General features: G+C 37.2%; 1 protein-coding gene across 3 annotated transcripts in view; it reads left to right on the forward strand.

Moving 5' to 3' along the window:
* Positions 1-18946, forward strand: part of ADAMTSL3 (ADAMTS like 3) — a 203300-nt gene that overhangs the window by 33300 nt on the left and 151054 nt on the right. For all 3 annotated transcript variants that reach the window (XM_055811101.1, XM_055811105.1, XM_055811091.1), the window contains one exon: positions 14320-14439. In XM_055811101.1, coding sequence (XP_055667076.1) covers positions 14320-14439 — 120 coding nt within the window. The remainder of the gene's footprint in view (positions 1-14319; positions 14440-18946) is intronic.

Here is an 18946-nt window from a genome sequence, read left to right on the forward strand (position 1 = left end):
ACACATAGCGAAGCAATTCACTCCACTTCAGCTGTTTGAGTGTGAATACAAGATGAGTGACTAGGAATGTAATCACATGGCCTCTCTTTTAATGTTCCTTCTGTGATACCTGTGTTAATCACTTATACTCGCTACTGGTTGCATTTGGAATATAGACCATTAGAGGGTTAAAAATGTTATGTTGATGAGATCAGTCACAGTGAAGACACTTGCTGCTTAAAATATTTAAAAAAGAAAATGCAGAGCATTTAAGAAAGCATCATACTTTTTTAAATTCCAAAACGTTAGACAATGTTGTGCCTTTGAATTACAAATGTAATGTCAATTTTTCATCCTTTTTCTGTTGTCATGTTCATTGAATGTCATTCTGTAATCACCTGGAACATTTTAAAACTGCTTAATGAAATTTTTTGCTGGTCATGGAAGATGGGTAATAAAATTTTAGCGTTGAAACTATCTTGATTAGAGCAGGCATCCTGTTCTGAATTAGCAGTTTCTATTTTCATTCTATGTCTGACTTGCTTGGCTGTGTCTTTTAACATTTCAGCAATTCTGGTTTGTTCAGAGGATTTATTTCATTCTTTCCAGCAGCAGATCCTGTGTTTATCTTTTCTCACCTCAGTAAGAGCCCTTTCCCCTTCAGCATATCAGTCCTGCAGTGTTGCTGTACACATTATGTAGACGAACAAAACCGAGAGTCATTAAACTAATGACCATTAGTCTTAACAGTTGTCAGTGAAGAGATGCCTGCAGGGCCTGTCATGTGACCTTTTAATTGCTGTATTTTTTACTGCTAAAGCATAGTTATCTAGGTAGTGGCTTATTGTAAGTGTACATGTGAAATACTGTCAGTTAATGCTAGTAGGTAAATTGTGACCAGGAAGGGGACAATCTTCAGATTAACAGTAGGTCCTCTTTAATACTTGGTCTTTTCCGATTTGAAGACTTTGCCTTTTTTTGGGGTGCTTCGCTTCTTTTGTTATATTTGGGTTTTGTCCACTTATTGACCTTTTTCTAGTCAGCCTTTGCTTTGTTAGTGCTGGACAGTGTGTTCAGCTCAATACAACACACAGTTAAAACCTTGCCCTGCTTGAGATGCTTTTACTGGTAAGAGACAAAGGCAAAGTACCCTTGGAGAAAAACCATCCTCTCTCTCCCCAAAAGTTTTAACAGGGAGTTAGCAAATGGGTGGATCAAAGATACCAGAGCTGGCATCACTGGACTGAGGGAATAGTTTGGCTGACATTTAAATGAGGCTAAGTTAAATACATATGGATGGATGCATGCTGGAGAGGTGAGTTGAGATGTTTGAACAGTGGGCCTGGGTCAGGGAAAGCATTTTGGCAGCAGAAGATCAGGTGGGAATGATCACGACACTGGAAGTCAGTGACAATCTCAAAGTGGTAGATGAGATGTGCTAATAAGACCAAAATAATTTCTTAGGGAAAAACGGTTTACTAGGAAGTAGGATGCTTTACCTGGTGGTTGGTGTAATGGTATTCCTGACATCAGTAAAGCACAAAAAGGTTAAAAGCTCTAAAGTATTTGCAGAAACTTATTTGAGACTTAGAGACTGCGTGCTGTGAACAGTTTCTTTTGGGAATTTTTTTAAAATCATGCTGAAACAGGTGTGCACACGTGGAGGGCGCTTGGCTGAAAGGCATTCACCTCATGTGCCTTATTAATAGCCTTAAATCAACATTCCTGCAGCAGAGCCATGACCATTTAACTGCTTCCTTATTGTGAAAATGTGCCTGACCGAGTCAATGTGCTAGGCTGATCAGTCCATAAACCCTGCAGAGGGACTTACTGCAATGGAGAAAGAAGAGTAGGTGAAGAACTGGGTTAACATCACTAAAATTATCAGAAGTGGTGGAAAACTAACAGTGGAAAAAATCACGTTTCCCTCGCCATGTGTTAGACACATTCATGTGGTGAGCTGTTGTAAATCATAAGTTAGCCTGAGAGTGAACATCTGGCTGTGGCATTCTCTACAGTCTAATTTCTTTCAGGTGAGAAAGGATTCATCAGCTAGAGGTAACAGGGAGGAGAACCATTTCGATTACTTACACTTTTACTCAGGGTGGTCTGTCTTTGTAACTAGAATTTTGGGATACCTCTTCACCCCAGGCCCCTTTTTGAAGTTGTGTTGACAAGATGGTAGCAGGTGCTCTCAGTGCTCTGCTGAGAAAGGTGGATGAAGAACAGCGTTAGCCCAAACTCTCCTGTTCCATGGGATAGCAGTACTAGGAGTATGTTTCTAAGTATTTTGGTCATGTGGGTGCTGTTAGGCTACCACACATCACCTTTCCAAACTTTTTTAAGGAAAAGGAAGAAAATTACTTCTGATAATACAGGAAGTGTAATATAGCGCACACTACCCCCACCTCCCAGGCCCATCCAAAGGCCAAAATCAGAAGCTAGGCAAGTTCAGAGCAAAAATACGCAGAATTTTTGTGATGGAGGTAATTAAGTGAGGAAATAATGTATATCCCCTTTTCCTTGGTGCACTCTAAACTGACTGAACCTTTTAGAAAATGTTTCCTATGTTAAAAAGAAGTGATGAACTTGCAGAAATTTCCTCACCTAGTTCTGTGGCCTGTTTCGTGCAGGTCATGTTAGTACCTTTGGAACAAGAGAAGTTCTGGCACCACTGAGTTCAGTTCTCCACTTACCTGAGCAATTTTGCTCTGTTGATCTGTGGATGTGCAAGCCTTTACACAACCTTATATATGTATTTATTCATTGCGGAAGTCACTGAAGTAGGTCAGCAAACACCACTGATTGATAAAGGTTGTTCTTGTGTTAATTCGGTATTAGTTATTTAAGTATAGCTGGGTGACCTTTGTGTGTATGACATAAGTATATTCTTTTTTAGGGGGATATTTATGTATCCTACAGTAATTCGATTTGACTCTTCTCTGAAGAGGAATCTTGCCACCTTATTCTCCGTATTACTGGATTATACCTGTTTATATGGTGTTTACAGGACTCTTTGAGGGTGTCTTTCATTGAGGAGCTTTGTGATGGTAATGTTTGTCAAACTTTCTGTCTTCCTGATCTGTCAGAGTTGCATAGTTGCATGGTCTTTCTGTTCTCCACCTTGAGTTTTGGGCTATTTGATCTTCAAAATAGTTGCACCAAAGATGTATTTTCTTATTGAGAAATTATTCCAGTTCTTGGTGGCTGAGAGTTTGCTTGTTTCCAGGTCTGTTTCTGTTACGAGAATGTGTAGCAATTTACAGTAGCAGAGCAATTTCGTACATTTCATCTACCTGTTCAGTTCATGATAAACACCATGCTGTTGCTGATGACAACACTGCATAAACAGTATGCAATGATGAAAAATTGTTTGTGCTAGGCCAGGCTTTTTGGGGGCTGAATACTTGCCAGTTTTCCTTTGCCACCTGAATCGCAAGCAGATGTACTGAGATTGAGGAACAGGGAGAAGACTCTATAATTAGCAGTGAAAGGCATGGTAGTGCCCTGCAATATATGATAGAGTCACTGTTCAGCCTTACCCACATTGCAGAAGTCTCTGCTTATAATTACAATTGTGAACATCTTTAATGTTAAGATCTTCAGTATTTAGCTCTGAAGTATACAGTGGTTTAGGATTCTTCGCCCCTCCACCCCCAGGTTCAGTGGTTTTAATATCATTCCATTGCCCCACACGTTTCCCTTCTTTGTGTTTTCATTATGCCACAGGAATTCTCTTAAAAATCTGGATCCGCCACTAGTTCTAGCAGGTGTTTGGCTTCTGAGTGCCAGTTTTTTTTCCTTACACAGCTTATGGATGAGAATTTCACTGCCCTTAGGCACAATTTCAACTGAAGTATATGAAAAGCATGTTACTATGTCAGTTCAAATTATATCACTATTAAAGAAAAAACTCAAAAGGAAATTAAATATAAATAATCACGCTAACATAACATAACATTCATAACATTAAGGTTATAATTTAAATTAAAAAGAATTGGGAAAATCTGAGTCAGGAGTCCCGATGTCATTCTTAGCCAGACTCTCCTGAGAGCAGCCATTGTAAAATGAGGATAATGACAACTTTGAGTCATGAGATCTCTTGATGAATAGTACTATAATACTATAGTATATAAGAGCTAAGTGTGTTTTCTAACTCTGTAATGTACTTTATAGGAACTAAGTATTGCGTAAAGTCTTGTCTCCTACATTCTCTCATTATTAGCCTATTTATCTGATGGTGGCTAATAAATTTTTTTTTGCAGTACCCAGCAATGTGCTAGATCCCATTTTGCTCACATATTTATATGCAGATTTCCAGCCACCTGTATCATCTTCCTCGGTGTGTTTAAACTTCTGTGTGGAAAGGTTGGTCATATCTATGCATAATCCTGCAGTCACATCAGTGTGGGCATGTCACTGTGTCCAAATGAAAACAAAGGAGCATTTTGCAAGTGCTGTGCAGGATTACTTACAAAATGGTGCTGTGAAGTTTCACCTGCCCAAAATTCTTGCTTGATGTTAGCTTGTAGGAGGCTTCCTGTTTAGATGCAATTGCTGGTTATCTGTGATCATACATACCTTTCTTGTACAATTTCTTTAGCATTAGAGCAATTGTCCAGCCTGAATATTGGGGAAGAGGGTGAGAAGGAAGTGATTTATTAGAAAACGGTGATGTTGCCCTTGCAAGCCTATTGGGAGCTATTTATCTCATTAGTAAAGAATTAGGCATCTGCAGCCCATAGCCTGCTACAGCCTCTCTTTTGTATCGTGTGGCCCACAATTGTAATTTTTTTTTTTTGCTGTTATTGAATAATCCTGAGGTCTATGTTAATGTATGGCCTGCCAAAGGTACTAAAGCGTCTTGCCCCTCCATGATAAAGGCTCCTATTGATCAATGAAGGAATCACACTGTATGTTTGCTCATTTTATTTAGTTTGTTCTTCTACTCCTTCAGCAATGTGAATCTTCATTCAGTGCATGTGCTGATTTTTCTTTTTACTTTATAATTCCACTGCCTCTGACAGTGATCCTATGTAGCCTTAAACTATGCTCCTTTTTTGCCTTTTGTAAATAAATCTGCTGCTCCTCAAAGATTATGCTTCCAGTCTCCTCTAGTGTGTTAACTGGAGCTGCAATCATGTCCATAGGTAGACAAGCAAGTTTGTTTCCTGCAAATGAGTCTATTTGTTAGAAGTTTGTCAGTTTAGCAAAATAATTCTTTCACCACATGGCGTTCATGGTAAAGGTCACTTCAACAAAATGGTCCTGGTTTTGTCTGGGACAGAGTTAATTTTCTTACTAATAGCTGGTACAGTGCTATGTTTTGAATTTAGGATGAGAATAATGTTAACACACTGATGTTTTCTTTGTTGCTGAGCAGTGCTTATATTCAGTCAAGGACTCTTCAGCTTCTCGCATGCCCTGCTAGTGAGGAGGCTGGGGTGCAAGAAACTGAGAGGCAACACAGCCGGGACAGCTGACCCCAGCTGACCAACGGGATATTCCAGACCATACGAGGTCATGCTGAACAATAAAACTGGGGGGAGCTGGCTGGGAGCTGCTGATTGCTGCTTGGGGACTGGCTGGACTCAGTCAGTAGGTGGTGAGCAATTATATTGGACATCACTTGTTTTATATATTCTTTTGTAATTATTATTAATTTCCCTTCCTTTTCTATCCTATTAAACTGTCTTTATTTGAACCCACGAGTTTTACCTTTTTTTCTGATTCTCTCCACCATCCCGCAGAGAGGGGGGAGAGGGTGAATGGCTGTGTGGTGTTTAGCTACCTGCTGGGTTAAATCACAACACAACTTAAAAACAACAACCCAAAAAACTACAGATTATCCTGGTTTCTTTACTAAGGATGCTGGAAGCACTTTTGTAGCATATTTTTTGCTATGGAGATCATAAGAACCCTTAGAAACCTTCAATGAATAAGAGATAAATAGAGTTCCATGAGAACATGCTCCAATAATGCTGAAAGGTCTTGATTTATGATAAGAATTTTACCACTTATTAGGTTACTAAATAAAGAACAAAAGGAGGGTTTTGTTTGGAAGAGTGGAACATATGCTGAAAGAAGAGATAAACCCCCCCAACTTTTTAAAGACTTCAGTCATCTACGTCTGTCTTGCTTGCAAGACTTTAGAAAGAGGTTTTAGTGAAATGGTATTTTGTCTCATTTTCAGTTGTGTGTGTTTTTTTTTTAACAAGGTATTCCTTCCCTTTCACTGTCTAGGCACAGAGGAGTGTTCATCTTAGTAAAACTTTCATCTTAAAAAAAAAAAGTGAAAACATCCCTCAACCAATCCCCCTGCCCCCAAAGCATCAAGCCTCTGAGAAGGTGCAGGTATAATCTTCCTTCATTATTCAGAGCAGTTAGAATTTCACATTATCATAAGGCAGTGTTTTATATAAGAAATTGTTGAACAAGACCTTTATATAAAACACATAAACAAGAAGTAGAAAAATGCAAATAATCAAGCAGTGTATACAGGAGATATGAGTTCAAGAATGAATTTCTTTCCCTCCATACAGCAGGTACAGTCCCTTCTCACCATACTGCCAGCTCCTCTCAGCCTTTCAACACTGATGCCATTGGTATACTTAATGCAGCTTCTCAGCATCTGTAAGGAGACCAAGTAGACATCCCACTATGCTGGCAATATAAGTAGTATCACTGCTGTGAAACAAAATCAGAGGGCAGGGATTAAAATTACTGGGGTTTTTTGTTATCTAATTTCTTCTTTTCCTACTGGTAAATCCATATCTTTGCAACCCTTTTTTCTTGTTCTTGAGAACGGGCTTGTACACTTTGTATGTGAAACTTTACTCTCCGTGGTAATAGTAATACCCAGATTTTATAGTATATGTTTTGTCTATATGCTATAAAATTGCTTTTAATATTGGCTTTAAATATTGTTGTGCCCATTCCCCCAAGGCTAGACTAAAGACTTAAAGAAATAATTGGGCATTGCATATTTTGACAACAGAATCTGAGCCACAGTCTCTAACATTCTGATAATAATTGGAAATTAACTGCTCTAGGGTCATCTCTTCTGCGTGCTGTATTTTTCACCTTGGCTCTTATTTATGTAAAGCTAAAAATCATTGAATATATCTAGAGTAATTCACAGCCCTAATAGTAAGTGTTATACTGCAAGGGATGTTGTCTTGCTGCAGAGGTATTTGGGCCCTGACTCTGTAAGGATGGGGGTGGGAACTTTGCCACTGATAGCACTGGGCGCAACCTCAGTCTGCTAGTGCAGCTCATTTAAAAGCAAGTATTAGGCACATCAAATCAATCCTTTGGAAAGAAGGCAGAGTCTGCCTGACACAGAGTTTAGAAGCAGCTTCATTGGAAGAAGGAAAACTCCAGGCTTCATATTTCTTTTGGAAATATGAAACATTTGATATTTACGCTGGGTTTTGAAACTAAATGAGATTTTGGCTAAATACTACTGTAGCCTTTCAGTGAAAAGTTTAAGCTTTTAGCCAGACCATAGCAAGAGAAAACATAAGTAGATGTTGATAAATATCCAAAAGCTTAATCACTAGTATAAATTTTAGAAGGTACAGAAAAAGATTTTCCAAATATGTTGATTGCGGGCTGCTGCCCAAGCTATGCCAAAGAAAATGTATTTACATTTAATCTAGAAAAAAATTAGTAGAAATATCCTTTTGAAAAGATGGAAAGATAGTATCTTAATTTAAAACCAAAATTATTTCCATTATCCTTGTCGTGTTCAGTGTTGGCTTTAAGTTGTACGAACCTACAGCATGAAAAAAGGTTTGGACTGAGCACTGTTGTTTTCATGATGTCATCTTAAGCACGTTCAACTCAGTGGAATAACTCCTCATACTTGAATAGGTGCAGAATGGGCTTGGTTTAAGCAGCTGAGATGATGCAGGCAGTGGCTTTCTTGGTTATGAATGTGACTGTAGTTATAGCTTAAGTTCAGTTTTCAATAGTAGATGCTATTCAAATAATAGCTGGATTTTCAGTTTCTAAGTTGCTTGCTGAAAGCATTTTACTATATCATAAATAGGTGGCTTATGCAAAATACTTATGAATTGCTTTTGCTTATCTTTGTATGTATCTCCAACTTACAGGCACATTTTCCCAAGCTTGCTTTATTTCTACAGGTTCTAAATAGGTCTAGAATGAGAGATGAGAGAATGAGAGATGAGAGGAAAAATCATTAGATTTGGGCTTAAATCAGGTCAGAACTTTGCCTTTAATACAGAGCACACACCACGGAAAAACAATCACGCACTTGAGGTCTGTCCCTGGAAGGACTTTTGCTTCAGTCTTTCAGGCTGTCTCATAATTTCACTTGTGACTTCCCTGATGAAATTTGACAGTCATGCTGAGTGTTTCAGGGTTCTTTTATGAAGAAGTGCTTGGCTTTCATCTGTTCAGCTGAGTCCTTTTTCTTTTTTTAGAAGAAATGATGTTTATAGTTTAATTATGGTTTAAAATGCTGGCCTCTTAGTTTAATAATTAAATAATTGACTTGGTCTCCAGAAATGCTGAGCTGCTGGCAGCTTCTCTGGAAACTCAGTTGAAGTGAACTGAGGGTCTTTAAATGTTTCAGAGTGTCTAGCATTAGGAAGTTGTTTTTGTGAATCTTTGCCATAACAAAAGCTAATCTGAGTCTTACTAGATATTTATTCATCAGGATTGCTTGCTCTGGAGATATCTGAAGTTTTGAACTGCTAATGTGGCTTTGTTTATCTACTAACACACTTCATGTTGTGGTGAAGCTGGAGTGCTATGCTCAATCTAACATTTTTGTACTGGAGTCCTTGAAAATCCATTAAAACGAACTGCTACTTAGCTGGTATATTACTTCCCTGGGGTGTAAATCATATGCTACAGCAGCTTCCTAGACAGGTATTTAACTTGAATTAAATCAAAAGGCACACATTTTGGTATATGATTGGACTTGCCATGCATATTAATCTGACAAACGTGTATTTACGAGTCATTAAGAATGGAGATAGTTTTCTCGCTTTATCTGCTTTTCCCATCTTTCCCCCTAAAACAGTGATTCTGGAAACTGACACTCTCAAGACCCTGTCCAATTCCCCCCTTCCAACAAGAACTAATAAAAGACCCACAAAACTATGGGAAGCAAACTGCCTTCACTGTGCTGGTCTCTTTTTTTAAATTTATTTTATTTTATTTTATTTTAAATAGAATTTACTTTGGGCAAGATAGTGCAGTTGCGCATAACTATAAAGCTCTAAGTGACTGGACCTTTATCTTTTATCTGTTCCTCTTTTTAAAAACAAGTTGTTGAGGCAGTTTCAGGAGGAGTATGGTATTTTGTCATCTTTGGCATTTAAAATAGATAATTTTGAAGTTTTAACCTTCTTTACACAAACCCGTTTGTTGTCATTATACTCCCAATTTCAGCAAGCATGCAGGGTTAGTTAGGGGATGATTGATTTAAACTGAGGTAATGCTGATTTGCATTAAGAAGTGTACATAAGAGCACAGTTTTTCCTTTTTTTTTTTTGAAATGTGCTTCTTGGTGCCAAGAAATGCTAAAATTTAAAATTCCTCTGTACCTGAAACAATAGTATTTTATTTCTAATTATGTTCAAGCAATTCCTTTGAGGCGTTCTGTCTCTGCTTTCTCATCTTTTGACCTTCACAACACAGACTTTGCAGAAAGCTCACTTCTGCTGTTTATATATAAATACGGAACATATTTATATATACTTTCTGATCTCCTTGTGGCTATGATTAAGTAGTATAGTGGCATATTATCATGACGTTCAGATGAACTTTGTCATAACCTTTGTATGAAATGATCCCTGAGAACTGTAGACTAAAGTACATTTTTTTAATTTATCTGAAATTACAGTAACGGTTTAAATCCTTGGATGACATTAATCTGTACCTTGGAAGGGATGACCGATGATTAATATTTGTAATTCTTATTCATAGGAAACTCTACATTTCAGTGATTACTCTGATAATTACAAGTGAGTTGGATGGCAATAGTTAATATGAATCCTGGGTGTCAAGGAAAAAGACCAGTTAAAGTAGTTTGTGTTGTATAGTGGTTTCGGAGAGTGCTAATGGGATTCCTTTTGGGTCAAACTGAACTAGAAGATGTGTCCCAGCAGCCCACCTCCTGTGCTTCTGTCACTAAGAGATACTCAGTCCATTAGATTGACTACAGCTGCTTAAAAATAAGCCCCTCTCCTTCAAATACTGTTCATGTGGGTGTTCAGTAATGCACGCTATTTATCAGCAGATTCAGTCCTTCTCAGCCATGCTGCTTGCTAATGTCAGCATTGGCTGGGAAGTACTCAATAATAATCCCTCTTTCTTTCACTAATAACATAAAATATAAAATCCCTGAAATCGGCAACTTCAACTCAAGCAGATGCTTCCAGTCAGAGTAGTATACAAAGCAATGAAATTGGGCAGCAGTAAAAATGGTAACATGCAAATCTCTGTGGAGGGAGATATAAAAACTGCCAGCTTGGATATAAGCTGTTCATTTTTTCTTCTGCAATTGAAAGTGGAAGAGTAATTTAGTCTTTAAGCACTCAGGTGGGGGCTGATGAGTGAGGAAGCAATCACAGCCTGAGATCAAAGCTGTGCTCAGTGCATAAGACGTCGATTAAGAACAGTGCCATTTTATGCTTCTTAGAACTTACATACATCATCTATTTATCAGGATAGTTCTCCTTGATAACATAGATAGAATGATGTAGAATGGAAGACCTTATTTTTTTCAGTTTCTGACTAATAAGTTACATGTCCCGATTAACTGATACCCAGAAAGATTTTGAAATGCCAATCTGTTTCAGACTTTTAAATTTTCTTCTTTGTCAGTAGAGTAGTACACGCTTCCTAGCTACCTGATGTATTAAATTCAATGAATTTTATGTAGTGATTATTATTATATCTGGTTTGGCTACATTATCACCTTCTACTGTCTTCATGTGCTTAATAAAATCATAAAAGCTGCTTTAAAATGCCTGTTCTAAATCTTAAGTGTACTTGTAATTTGACACATTTAACTTAAAGCTAATAACATTAAACTGGCTGTCAAATAAGACTTAAAACGCTAGCGTGAAATGTAATTGTTTTCTGAAAATTGCACTTGCAGTCTCTAGTTTAAAACATGTACTTATACTGGATTAGCCAAGTCATTCAGAGATGATCCCAAATATACTATAAGCCCACAGACTCAAATTTTGTTTAAGCAGCAGTGCCCATAGAAATATAAAAGCTTCACAAGGAATATTGGTAGATTCCTTAGTGGGGAATAAAATGTACTAAGTGGAAACAGTATATTTTGTGCTCAGAACAATGTATGAATGAAAGTGTATTGAACACATGCAGATTATTTGAAGGTACCTATATCTAGAAGGGAAAAACTTTCTGCAACTTTGAGTTGATACAAGAGTTATTTGAGCATTTGAAGCTTTGATTTATTTTTTTTTTAAATGAACTTCTTGATTTGTATTGTTTATCAGCTGTAATTACTTGGCTTCAACATTGGTTTGCATGACAACTCATAGTGTGTTCCTAGATTTTTATTTTCAATTAAATGCTTTGCTGCACTCCTCCTTTGGTTATAGTAGGTAGGTAGCAGATCAGTTTCCATTGTAACCTCCTGTGTAACCTAATAAAACATTCATCTTTTACACTGAATTTTTCCATGCTTGGAAGCCAGATTTTGCTTGCCTTATTAATCTATCAAGCATTCTTCTGCTTCTCTAGTGGCTAGCTGCTCATTTTTTAATACAAAAACTGAATGTGTTTGAGAAGCCCTTAGTTTCTCATGTCATATTTATTAAATTTTTATTTTAGCTTCAAATGTTGGCATCTTTTATATTCAAAGCATAATACTGATGAATGTTGAAAGACATTTCTATTTTAATTTTTAGCTTATAAAGATGAGAAACACAAGCAAGTTAATTGCTAAATATCCTACTGACAATTTTTTTTATAGGAAACTAGGGAAAAAGTGTGATACATACATTTATCGAAGAAGTGTGGTGGGGTAATTTGGATTATCTTCTGCCCATAAATTAGGCAGATCTTTCAAAAATACTGTTATAAATTGCTAGTACTTAACACTATTCTTTTCCAAAGTATTTTACAAATATAAACTGAATTTTACAATATATCATTAATATAGGTCAGTTGGTGTTGTAATTGTATTTTACATCTGGGGAAACTGAGGTAGAAATGTTAAGTACTTTAAGCCAGGCCACTTGAGACTTAGAATGCATATCTCTTATCCATTAGTCCTGTGCTGAAATCATAGGATTACATCACTGCCATATTCCCTCACACAGGATCTATCGATAGCCCATTGAAACCAGTGGGGAAAAATGCCAGATTATGTCAGCCAGTTTCACGTCTGGGTTATACTCAACATGACAAGGTCTGTGTCAGCTACAGCCAGCTTGGATTCAGCATGGAGCATAACTGTGCATATCTCTTCGTTGCTTTATGGAGAAACTATTGTTATCAAATGTAGATTTATTCTCCGTATTTTACGATTGAATTCTGCATAAATAAAGTCAGATGGCTAAAGCGTACAAGGTAGACTACTGTTATAACAGGCTTTATAGAAATGGCATGATAACATGATGTGAACATGAATTACTCTTATGCAGGCCTGATGAAAAAATCCTCTTTAAAATCTTGTTCAGTCTTGCGTGCTAAAATATGACCTTTACCCTAGTCTAGACATGTCCTTTGCAAACTATTTCTAGTTTATATGACGATTGCTTGATTTAAAACAAGTATGTTAATCTAATGCTGTCATGAATGATGGGGTTTACAGTCTGAGAAGCTGACAGCTTCTTCTTTGCAGAAGAGTAAGCAAAAGCAATGTAAGCTTCTCCAGACCCATACTGCAAATGACATCTCATCTGCTTTTTATGATATGTCGTGAGCTTGGTGCAGGAGAGAAACTGCAGAAGGTCTTGCAAAGCCTGCCTTTTCCACCACAAACTGGTTAAATTACGTGGATTACTTTTGAAATCTCTAGTTATCTGGCACTGAAATTACACACCTATATTTGATACAGTTCTAGCCAACAGTCTGGAAACTGGTCAATGGCAAGTGCTAGCTTTCATGTAAAATTACTATGTATATGTCAAAATATAACAAACAGTTTAATTAAACCCCATTTATTAAGTTGACTCGTTGGGAAATGTCCAGCAGTAACTCGTACGTTTCAGGGCTTGTTTTCTTCCCTGAAAGGTTTCAACCTTTTGGAAGGTGATTTTCAACTCCTTGCCCCTTTCCACTCTCTCCCTACCACAGCTGGACTCAATATTCTGCATTCAAAAGATGATTGCTTATTTTCTCTAGTATGCAAGCCAATTAGCTTCTCAGGATAAAGTTACAATGTAGTAGGAATAAGGATTTAGAAGTCTGTGCAGTACATTTGCTACATATCTGGGAAGCTTTAGACCTACTATGTAACGACAGCGTATGTGCGTTCAGCATGTCTAGCACGTTTCAGGTGTGTTCCAATTACTGAACATGCACAGATCAGTTAAGCAAAAGCCATTTGTCTAATAGGGGCCCAGGTGGCAGACAGCCCAGCTGGAGGTACTGACTGATTCTGACAGAATTAGCTCCTCTGTAGCTTGAAACAGGCCTTTCTTCCTCTCCCAGTCTGTTCTTAAATGCTGTTCACAAATTGTGAATAGCGTACAGAACTAATATGTACCGCCTGGTGTTCACTCCAGTCATTCCCCGCTCCCTTCAGATTTCTTCTTTGCAGTAATAGCTTCCTGCAGGATGGGAAAGTAATTCACCACGTCATGGTTTCATAGGTTACCCTACTTTGAGAAGGCTGGACTAGATGAGCTCTCAAGATATTTTCCAAGCTGAGTTATTCTATGATTCTATGTATTTGTATCTTCCTGTAAGAATTGATATACTGCGTTTAACCAAAAGCCCATGACCTGCAGCAGCCAGTAACAGTCTAGTGAAGTGTATAAGGGAAAAGAATGTGTAGCCAAATGTTGCTTTTCTAGCGGGTTTTCACAGTGTCTTTCAGCAGTGATGGTTGATAAGCCAGAGATGGTATCTTTTTGTTTATTAGATGATCCTGCTATTTGAGGCATTGTGTTGGGTTTTGGACCTCTGTAAGCATTTGGCATATCCTTGTCACAGAGCTCTGCAGCAAAGTATCCACCCAGAAATCCTTGTCTGAAAACACATAACTTCTTTTTTTCCCCCAGAAGTTCATATCTAGTCTTTGTAATTATACACATAGAGTTTTTTAAAATTTGTGTTTTTAGTAGCTGTAATGTGACCTTTCTGAATCTCTTACAGACAAGAGCAGAGCAATCCCAAGGTGCATACTTCTTGCCTGAGTTTGCACTTTCTCCACAGGGGAGTTTTCTTGAGGATACCACGGGGGAACAATTCCTCACTTACCGTTATGATGACCAGGTCAGTATGCCACATGTGAAAATGACAGAGATTGTCACGTTCTTGTAACTCTGAGATACAAAGTGTGTGTTACCTTTTGAAGGCACATCAAATTTATAGCAAATTGATAACACACTATATGAAATGAACATTAAGGCATTTAATTGTAGAAATAATGAACCAAAACCACGTAAGGGTTTAATAGAATGTAGTAGAGGCAAAAGCAACTGATTTAGATGTGTTAAAAGATGTTTATAGTTAGTTATGTAATATGTGCAGAATTAGAGGTGGTTGTCCTTTCTGTGCATTGTTTAAGCTACCCTAAATTGTTTTATTTCATGGATAAATCAGTATAAGGCAGATCTTGCATTTCCAAGCTTGTGAAAAGTCAGCACATTTTATTGGTTCATGAAGTTTTCAGAAGGGAAGGTTGAGTGAATTATAAAGAAACAAATGCAAAGTGTAATAATGGATGAAGCAGAGTGTTTAGAAAGCAACAAATTATGAATTTTAAAGTTAAAGATCTTTAATGCTTTCTCCAGACCCACAGAAACATTATGTTAAACATGGAATATAGATATAAATGTAAAGAAAGCAACATGAAAGAAATGCTGTTAATCTTGGCAAAAGATCTAAAGTAAACCTAGGAAATGTGTGGCATGCTGTGGAAATTTACTCATAACACAATATGTTCCAGAAATCAGTCGAGCTTCACATCAAAACTGTCTGAATTACATTCATAGACACTTACAGTACATTTCTTAATGTAAGAGGAGGGAATTTGTTAGGAAACACTCCCTCTGAAAGTCAGAGAACAGCCAAACTTGCCTGGTAGTCACAAGGTATGGTTCTGTCAAGTGATTGGCAGCTCTATTTTGAAAAAATAGTCTCCTTGCAGGAGCTACTTTGAGAAAAATAGCTTGCTCATCACTACTCTAAACAGAACTGAGATGAGTCTGTTAAAGCTTTAGACTGAGTATCTTTTTAGGAAGACAAAAGGAAGCAGAAAAGATGGAATAGAAAGCATGCTGAGCTACTGTAAATATTTTGAATTTAGTTTAAATATGTTTACAATAATTCATACTTTTGCTGTACTAGAGGGTCTTGATTATCAACAGAAAAGGTGCTTAAATGAGATGTCCCCTGGACCAAACACCTGGGAAAGCAAAAACTTACAGGTTGGTAAAATGCAGCTGCAAATCAGGCTGCATTTAATGACAGTAGTTGAAAATCACTGTAAAGGTTATATGCTTTGATCAAAATAGCTTCTGTTAAATGGAGGACATTTTAGAGAAGATGATAAATCAGATATAACTGAGAGATAGTCTGAGTCTTTGAACAGACTGTTTGGACTATGTGAATAACATAGCCAATTAAAAAAACAAGCAAAATGAATTCCCCCTGCAAAAAACCTCAGATACCAGCATAGCTCTATACAGGAGTGAGTTCCAAGCTCAGTTCCATCTGGTGATGGAAAGTTTTCCATTAATTCCATTGGGATCTGAATTGGACCTGGGATATGGTTAGCTTTTGTCCTTCCATGAATGTGATTGGGCTTTGAAGCCTGCTCTTTGTGGCCACTTAGTATGAAATTAAGTTTTAATTCTTGGAACTGAAAATGGTGCTAAAACATCAGAATGTTGAAAATAAAAGCAACTGTATTAGTTGTAATTTCTTCTGAAAGGGAATTCAGTCATAAAGAATTATTTATTAACAAAAATAAATATATTGAATGCAGATGGGAACTGATCTATATCTCTAGTTTACCTTCCTGAATTACAAGAATTCTTCAATAAATAGAAAAATTATTCTCCTTAACTTTCTAGGATGTTAATAACAGGTTTGTCATAATGTAGAGTTATAACTTACTTATGCTTTTGCTGAAATGTTCATACAAAACTCAATTTTATCATGTGGTCAAACTGAGCCAGAAAACTTAATTTTTTTTCTTGTTTTCTATGCTTCGTTCTACTCTTTCATTTAAACTACGAATGGAAGGAAGTCTTAAACCAGAGGGTGAAAATCATTCAGTCTTCATCAAGATAGTTGATTTTTTTGTAAGCTGTTAGGCATAGGCTTGGTATGTAGTAGTTGTGGTACAGATATGCAGGTGAATAGAGAGAGGAATGTATGTACATTGAAAGGCCATTTTTAGTTGCCTAATGTATCCAACATGGAAGTGGAATTGGTACAGGAAGGTTGACATGTAATTTAAAAAAAATTCAGTAGCATCTTCTCCCATTCCTTAATTCAATTTTAGCAATTCACTTTGTATCTTGCCCCACTGTGAAGGCATGCTGGCCTGTGGGAAATGCATTCCTTCTTTTTGCCTGAACACCAGAATTGTCCTATGGGCATCCCTACAGAGTCCTGGTGTTCTTGTACATACTAAGCTAACATCATTTTAGTTGAAAATTGGAAAAGTGCAAACCTTGTGCACTTGACCCTAGCAAAACAAGAGATCAATCTTATCCAATCTACTGTGAAGATCGTACCTCCATCTGTGTTCATGGAAGGGAGTAGAATAGATAAGAGGGATGAGAGGATCCTGAGACTGTGGCATGAGGATCGGAGAAGAAGGTGGGCCAAAACTGCTGTTCTTTGGCTAGCCAACGAGACCCTTGCAGGAAAAGTCATCCTTCCATATCTTCCCAAGTTGCCCTTCCCCCACCTTGCACTGCTCCTCATATCCAGGCCAATAAAATTTCCAGTTTGTTGGGATAGATGGATATTATTTTTATATAGCATCATCATCGTCATGATACAAGATTAGTTTCCTTACATCCTCCAAACACAGGAATGTTTCAAAGGGGTTTTCTTTGGCTGTTGTGTGTGATATTTTTCAAGCAGGGAGCCAGTTTAATCAGGATCATTCATTCCTTTGTTAGTAAGTAATCTTAGTAAAATAGAACTAGCTGTTACTTAAATATTCAAAAGTATTTGCTATCTGAAAGGACGAGCCTACAGTTTGAAATGGAAGATGAGTAAATATTAACAGGAACACACTGTACTCTGTTCTAGCCCAGCAAAATTACGCATGGATTCATGTTGTACATGCAAGACAGTACATTTTGTTCTGGTTTAATCTGGCAGGACTGTGCTCTCATTTTTGTACAGGATTGCACTAACCCCTTTGCATATTCAGTTGCTATGTGTGTACTTAAGAATTACATGCAGATGAAATTCTTTGGCCACATATTTTCAAAATTCAGTTGTTATATCTTTTTTACCACCTATATGAATGTAGAAGAAAATATCTTATATGACCCGATGAGATACTGCCACCTTTATTCACTGAGGTGACATCTGGACAGAATGGTACATTATACTTTTGACACATTTACTGCTTTATCTTCAGGGAAAAAGGAGAAACGGTGATTCAAAGCAAATACTTTTGAGTGCTCCTGAAGAAGTGTAGAAATGTTTACATTGAGCATTTTCTTACAGCTCCTGCATTGTTCAGCAAGCTATGTCTTGCATCAGTGCATTGCGTACTACATTTCTAAAATTCTACTGAGTCAATGTAATTTAAGTCTTAGTACCAAATAGATTGATGCATAGCCAAAGACTTCATTTGCCATTAGAAATCTGAGACAGAAAAAAATGTCCCCCCCATCATTCTTGAATGAGTTTTAAAATAAATATATAATAGCCCTTCCCCCAACGTTGAGATATAAGTTGAACTGTGCCATGAGGAATAGTTTCCTACTTTTCTTTGATTTCTTTTGGCTTTTCACCTTTTAATCTACTACAAGGAATTTTTTTCTTTTCCAGAATACTAGTAGTACTGGAAAGCTTTCTTGCAGAAATAAAATGTTCTTGTTTTCTGACACTTAAGGTATTGCTTCCAAGTATTAAAACCATTCCATATGACGGACCACCAACAAGGACAGCAGTGAAAACTTGGTTGGGCTGAATATGTTTGAAGTACCTTTCTACTTTGATAGGCTGGCTGAAAGAGACAGCTCTTGGGGGGGAAGGTGTGTGGGGAAAAGAAAAAGGCGTTATCTTTTTTTCAGTGAGAAAATGTTTGCTTGACCAGTTAGCTTTCTAGTTGACCTTGCTCCTTCTAAATTTTATGATGTTTACTGGTATAAACTCATAACAAGGACACCCTGAATCTGGAATTAGACATATGGTACTAAGTAGTTCAATCCTGGCAAAGGAATAGAGTGTTTCTAAACACATCTTTTTTAAAATAAATGCAGTCAAGAAGAGTGGTGAATATGGGCATCTTGAAACCACCCAGCAAGCAATTAAAATAATGAAAATCTTTAGACTTGTGAGTGTTTAGCTGTGAGAGGTAAGGTAGAAACCAGTGAATTTGTTTTCAACTAGGTGTGCAAGCTGTAATACACAGGGTGAGGCTGTTACAGTTCTTTTAATAACTACCCTTTCTTTGAATTTGCTAGAAAAGTCTGCTATAAATTGAATGCCAAAATTGGGAGGGTAAATATTCTGATATATGCCTTGTCCTCCAGAAAGAGAAATATCTGGCTTGGTTTCTGCTTTTTCAGGGATGAAAGAA

The sequence above is a fragment of the Falco peregrinus genome, chromosome 1, assembly GCF_023634155.1.
Source record: "Falco peregrinus isolate bFalPer1 chromosome 1, bFalPer1.pri, whole genome shotgun sequence".
Classification (NCBI taxonomy): domain Eukaryota; kingdom Metazoa; phylum Chordata; class Aves; order Falconiformes; family Falconidae; genus Falco; species Falco peregrinus.